At 36.4% G+C, this 6719-nt stretch overlaps 1 protein-coding gene and 1 long non-coding RNA gene across 4 annotated transcripts in view; both read left to right on the top strand.

Moving 5' to 3' along the window:
* LOC107835187 (uncharacterized) overlaps window positions 1–3630 on the top strand; it is a 5815-nt gene extending 2185 nt beyond the window's left edge. Inside the window, exons 2-4 of the mRNA XM_016667494.1 lie at window positions 1707–2015; window positions 2447–2520; window positions 3529–3630. Of these exons, the coding sequence (XP_016522980.1) occupies window positions 1707–2015; window positions 2447–2520; window positions 3529–3630 (485 nt within the window). The remainder of the gene's footprint in view (window positions 1–1706; window positions 2016–2446; window positions 2521–3528) is intronic.
* A 992-nt stretch (window positions 3631–4622) lies between these two features.
* On the top strand, window positions 4623–6713 carry LOC107835186 (uncharacterized). 3 transcript variants are annotated; one of them, XR_001661017.1, is made up of 3 exons: window positions 4623–4826; window positions 5367–5540; window positions 5696–6713. It is a non-coding gene; the product is annotated as an uncharacterized LOC107835186 (long non-coding RNA). The 3 variants fall into 3 exon arrangements; XR_001661018.1 differs by having other exon boundaries at window positions 4633–4673; window positions 5367–5490; window positions 5965–6713; XR_001661016.1 differs by having other exon boundaries at window positions 4633–4673.
* The last annotated feature ends 6 nt before the right edge of the window (window positions 6714–6719 follow it).

The raw sequence follows: 6719 nt of genomic DNA, 5'->3' as shown, positions 1-6719 counted from the left end.
AAAAAACAACAAAAACTCCATCTGACGGAGTTGACAGGACATGACGGAGTTGACGCAGAACTGAAGGTGGTGACAAACTAGTGAGTAAAAAAAAAAACTTGATACATGTGAAGTAATGCAATTTATGTAGAATACATTAAAACAAATTAATTGCACATTTAAGTGAGATTTGTCAATTTCACTGAAAGAGCCTCAAAAACTCTGATGGAGTTGACAAAAAGCCAAACTACCTCAATTTATATGATGTTATTCTGAAGGAGGCCATATTGTAGCTCATCAGGTCCATGAAATCTTTACAGTTTACTAAAATTAAGCTTTTATTTCACAAAATTTCATCAAAGTTTTGTAAATTGTCATTTATGGTGTTGACACATCATGGTTGTGACGAGCAACTTAGGAATAAAACAGAAGAAAAAACTAAAGAATAACATAAGCTAACCAGAGCTAGCTGGTTAGCTTATGTTAACCAGCTAACATAAGCTAGCAAAGCTTATGTTAGCTCTTCCTTTCCTCTTAGCAAAGGAAGAGAAAGGAAGAGGTCATGGGGTCCTCAGAAGTTCTGGTGCCCCCCAATAATGCCTGATTTTTTTACATTCTTTTCATTTCTGACGGTGTTCACAAAAACTAAGGTCAAATTTCAAAGGAGTTGGAAAATATCTAAAAATTATTTTTAATTCAATTTATTGATACTTTTATAATTATTTATATGACTACTTATACTTAATTGTCACAATTTATAATTTTAGTATTTCTTTAATTGTTTTAAACTATTATAATGTATTGAGTTCTGCTCCTGGACCAGGGATTTTACAGGCATCATCCACCGACTACAATGTTTAAAATAAAAAAATATTCAGCAAACACCTGGAAAATATACATTGTTGTGCTCACATGACCCAGGTTAGTTTAGTCAGATATTTGAAAAAATTATATTTTGTGTATATTGTATTCAAATTTTGTGCTTTATCCATAGGACCTGTTTTGTCCCTATTCTCAAGAATCACTGAGGTGTCAAACTCCAGGCCGCTGTCCTGCAACTTTTAGATGAGCCTCTGCTGCACCACACCTGAATGGAATAATTGGGTCATTAAGGCTCTGGAGACCTGATCTACACAAGAAGGAAGTAATGAAGCCGTTTCATTCCAGTGTTTTGTACCTGTGGCACATCTAAACACTGCAGGACAGCAGAGGACTGGAGTTTGACGCCCCTGCTTTACGTTGTGGTAAAAAGGTGACCACATTTACCTTTTTACATGTGGTTACCTTATAAACCAGCCAGGCAGGTTTTTACATCCTCATCACGTTTCACTGTCCCTGTTTCTGAAAGGAACAACATTTTATTGAGAGATTAAGGCAACTCAAAACCTCTGAGGTTGAAACATTCCCCAAAAGTAAACCTGTACTGAGGTTAGAACAAGTATTGAAGGTAGAGTCAACAGACAGTTGCTGGGGGGTTTGAGTTTGAGGTCTTTTTGAAGACAAAACGTGATTTTTTGAATGACCAAATGTAGATCACAGAAAGGACTCAAGTTTTTAGAAGGGAACTGTTTTATAAAGCTGTATTATCAACTTGAAACAAGCTGCTTTTATTCATTTCTTATTTGTACCGGCTACATTATTTGATGTGCTGTTGATGCCACTTTATTGTTTGGATGTTTATTATTTTATTGATCCCTAAGTGAATCCTCGTCTTTTACTCCTTGCAGAGCCTGTTTCTGTTCCATATTTCACAACCAACATCACAGAAATTTTTGAATTTGGAGCTTCACCATCAGATAAGAGCTGTTACGTAGCTTGTTCTGTGAAGAGCGGACCAGATGTGAACCTGACCTGGTTTAACGGTCCAACAATAATCAGCAGTGTAAATAACTCCATGCACATCTCCATGACTCTCAGTTTACCTTTAGAGATCCAACCAGAGAATAAAGAAAGTTTCACCTGTGATGCCAGAAACCCAGTAACAGTGGAGAGAAAAACTCTCAGCTCTACAAAGTGGTGTCCATCTCATCATCCAGGTACACTTTGTTCTGATTAATGCCATCATAATTTCTTCTGAATCTATCTTAAATAATGAATCATCTTTTAGTCATTACCTTTGCTCCTATATTTCTGTTCTAACTAGCCAGAATTAGAACAGAAAGAACAGTCTGCTGTTTTATCAATCAAGTATATAAAATGCTGAGATTCTGCAGAAATTCAGAACAGAATGGTTTATTTGTGGAGTTTGAATTAAAACTGATTTGCATGAACCTACTTGAATTTTAATCTTTTTTATTTCTGTCTTTCTTTTATGGTAGCTGAGTTAAATGCTGACTGTTGTGTAACTATGTTTAGGAGCAAAGACATTTTTATTTCCTTGATGGTGAACTTTTAAAATGAAACAAAAAGATCTCACATCTTCATTCCTTTACAGATCCGTGTGATATGTGGAAATATGCTGCGGTAGGTCTGGGTGGGATTCTGATTGGGATTGGGATTGCAATTTTGTTCATCAAGTATGGAAGAAACCCAAGCTGCATGGTATGTGAACATATTTATTGTATTATATTCAAATGCAAACAGAAGTTTTGATTATTTTTAGTATGATTGACCCTACATGGCTCTCCTGGCTCTGTGTGAAACACCAATAGCCTCTAAAGCTAACAGTTACACTTAAGTTGTGTTTAAGGGAGGAGAGGAGGCGATAGACTCATCAGGACAGTAAAAACTGACAACCACACTGGTACAGGGAATTCCACAGTGTTGTCCTTTCATAAACTCTCTCTTCACCAACCTTACAAAGCCCAGCTGAAAGGCTGCTATACTATCAAACACGAAAATGAGCAGAATCCAAACAACCCATAACGTTACTAGAGTTAGAGAAATAACATGTCCGTTTCAGTCCAGGAGTCGATCTGCTGCTTTTCTCCCACGCTCTTCACAGAGAAGCAGTGGCGCATACATGTGACATCATTAGCGATACCAGAGTATATTAAAGAGACATTACACAATTATGGCTGTTACAAGTTTCTTGTTTCTCCCTTGGCAGCAACAGTTATCAGCAACTCTTTGTGAGAATCTCTAGAACTGATTACTTTCCAGTCTAAGGAGCATTTACCTTTTTGCATGTGGTTACCTTATAAAGCAGCCAACCGTGATGTAAAACCTGCTAATGATGTTTTTACATCAATGTGAAGGAATCTGCTTTGCAGAACAGTTGTAATTTAGCCACATTTAAGGATTAATAGGACTGAAAAGCCTTATGAGGACATGCCACCACATCTCAATTGTATTTATATCAAGACTTGAACTAAACCACTGGAGAGCTGACTTGCTGGTGTTTTAGATCTTTGTCCTGCTGTTTAACAGCAAAGCTGTTGAGCTTACATTGATTACAGTTGGCCGAACATTCGCCTCAAACATTTTCTAATCTAGAGATAAATTTATTGTTCCATCAATTAACCTGTGTCTTATAAAAGATTATTGTTCTGCTGTTTAAAATGTTCCATAATTGATTAACTCTTCTGTGGATTTTTTTTTCTTTAACAGAGTGGGGGAACTGACCTGAGGAACTCAGTGGAAAATTCAGACGAAGGTTCTGATGGTGCACTTCCTGTGGATTCTGAGTCTGATCCTCTACAGCAGAACTAGACCAGGTTCTTCTCTAAACTACTGGATCTTCACCATAACAGGTTTTAAAGCCAGAAGGAGTTCTTCAGTGGCTTCATCTTCTCAGACATCCTTCTGCTTTTAAACAAAAGGCTATCAAGAGTAAAATTAAAACAATATAATCACCTTTCAATCTGCAGCACAATAATCTATGTGGATGTCAAGGTGAGAAACATAACATGAACATATTTCCAGTAAACTAAATATTTTCCAATATTTGAATACAGAATAGAGCAAGACTCAAATTAATTACAGACCAAACAAATTTAATTTGAAGCCTATTTAAAGGGACTGCTTTAAATCCCTTTAAATAGAAAAGATATCCACATTTTGAATCATATAAAACTGTCTGGTTTCTGTTTGGAGTTCCTCAAGATTCTGTTTTAGAAACAGCTTCATTAAGATAGGATTTGCTTCTCTTTGATGGACCGTCACATATTCTAATCCAAACGGCATTGAAATGATTTTTGATGTTGAATCCATCCAGTCTTCAGCTAAATAAGAACTTTGTAAATGATTTGTTTTATACCCGTTTTATCATCAAGCCATGCCATTAGTCCCGGGATTATCTTAAGATATCAACTCTGAGGTTGCAGCTGTTTTCCTACAGGAACCTTTTCTAAGATCAAAGTTTTTCTCTCTAATCAGACAAAAAAAAAAATCATGTCAAAGCAAAAATCACAAAGGTTTTTTTTTACTTTTTTTTTGTTTTTGGTTGAGTCTTTTTTTTGGTTGAAACTTTTTTTTTGGTTGAGTCTTTTTTTTTGTTGAGTCTCTTTTTTTTGGTTGAGTCGCTTTTTTTTTGGTTGAAACTTTTTCTAAGTTTTTGGTTGAATTTGTTTTCTTGCTTATACAACTTTATTTGCTTTGGCGAAGCTTACATGAACATTCTGGGCGGGGCTTAAGGACGAGCGATGTAAGACGTGTTCCGATTGGTTAGCGCTGACTAAAGCGGATGACTCCCTGAGATCTCAGAACTCTGTCCCGAACTGCAGGGCTTCGGTGACGGGACACAGAATGTGATGGTAAGTAATCTTCACAAAATTACACCGTTTAGCAGCTTCTAAAGTGTCCACCCTGTTTCAAAGAAGAAATCTTACTCAACTTATGACGACAGTCACATATTTTGTCTGCCGTGATCCCCGGTAGCATATTGTGCTAGCTAATGTTAGCACTAGGTAAAGTTCATAAACTAGGCTTGTGTAATATTCGCCTGTCTTTATGTTGAATTCGTTAACCAGCGCACCTCTGTTGAGTGGCATTAAGCGTGGAAAATACCAAATATATCTGGAGGAAATATGTGTTAAAAACTGTTGCGCAATCCTCAGTGTGTGTGTGTGTATTAACTAGCATTGAAGCTAAAATGGGAAAACAGCGGATCGTTGCTCCAATGTTATTAGCTCCGCGTTAATCTGCACCACATGTCAAGTGACTGTGCAGATGATTTATTTACCAAGCACATAATCACTGCTGTCGATGAGGGGAGGCAACGTAACTCTTAAATATATACATTTTCTTCCAGATGTAAAATGTAAAACTAAGCTGGTAGGTCACAGGCCGAAGGAGGATATTCACATAATTTCTGTTTATTAAATTTCTGTTTATTATTATTTGGTGGGTGTGTGTCTTGTACTTAGTTTTATTCTGAATTAGATGTAATATGCCTCTTGCTGTGTTATATTAAATTAATTTGGTGTTCTCCTAACTCCCCATTCTAGTATGACCAGCAGAGTGCAGCTGAAGCAGGACAGGCTTGTAGGTCTTACTGATTCCTCCAGCTGCTAGAGACGATCAGAACATGAGGATGGAGAGACCAGCAAGTGTTGAGTCAGAGAAGATCAGGTAGGGAAGGAAGTGTTGCTTTTAGGGGCCGTGTGTGTTTGGCTAAATTTGTTACATATAGTCAGTTTATTTATTGGTTTTAAAAATAATGCCTCTTCTTCTATGTTACATTTTTTGCATTATTTTTAGTACAGATAATCGGCGTACTGTACGGTGTCTGCTGGTGGTTTAAATTGATTTCAGCTACATTCAAAAAAGTATTCAGATTTTAACATGCATTTTCTACTTACTAAATATTTCAGTTTACTCTTTCTCAGTAACTTCAGTGTTATACCTCTGCACTATTTTTTTGCAGTTTCTCTTATTGTGATACAGTAACTGTTTCACTTGAACATTTAATTTCCTGAGATATAGTCAATTTATTTTCTCAATTAAAACTCTTAAAAGACTTTAGGGCTTATTGGGTTTTGATTATGTTGTCTAGGTAAATATCATCACTTACTCGTACTTTTTTAATTCATTTTTGTTTTTCAGATTTGCGTCGAAGCTTCTTGATTTGTTTCTGAGCCATGATTGAGACTCTCCATGATGTTCACCCAGGACAGAGGGGAACTTGTATCAACTCCACTCCATTGACCCCTTGAGACCTTCCTGTTGTTAAATTGCTTTTCCCTTGGATCCAAGCACCTGCACCTCGCTGACCAGTAGTGACCATCAGTCCACAGTCAACTGGATCATCACAACATTGACTAACTTTTTATTTACAATTAGGATCTGAAAACCAGAGGACCAGCTACGCAAAAATCTACCTGCAGACTTTAAGCAGCTACTCTGACACTGCAGTGATCCTGGACTGGGCTGAGCTGCTCTTACTCTCTCCCTCTTCCTCTCTCCTCCAGAGTGACAAGTTTTCATCACCAGTAAAGACAAACAAGTTTGAGTAACTGCTGGAAAAGTGTATTATATATTTTCAGTGTTCATTTTGTTATACAGTTTGGACTTAAAATAAAATGTAATCTCTTTTGTAATACTCTACATTTTACAAACCTTTTTCCCTTATCTCAGTTGTAATATTATGTGAAGTATTTGCATGTAATTCGGCCTTCAAGCGAGATATTAAAATTAAACGCTTTCAAGCAATATTTCATCTTTTCTAAAACAAAATACAGAAAATACTTTTACAAAGTGGCTTTAATTCTGTCATTCCTCTTGTGAGTTGTATAATTGAGTGTTATGGCCAGTTTACAACTATTTTTAATTATCAGAATGCGGTCATATTAGGATCATAA

This window comes from Poecilia formosa, unplaced genomic scaffold (assembly GCF_000485575.1).
Source record: "Poecilia formosa unplaced genomic scaffold, Poecilia_formosa-5.1.2 Scaffold1179, whole genome shotgun sequence".
Classification (NCBI taxonomy): Eukaryota; Metazoa; Chordata; class Actinopteri; order Cyprinodontiformes; family Poeciliidae; genus Poecilia; species Poecilia formosa.
The sequence above is the reverse complement of the archived record's forward strand: the minus strand, read 5'-3'. Positions and strand labels throughout refer to the sequence as shown.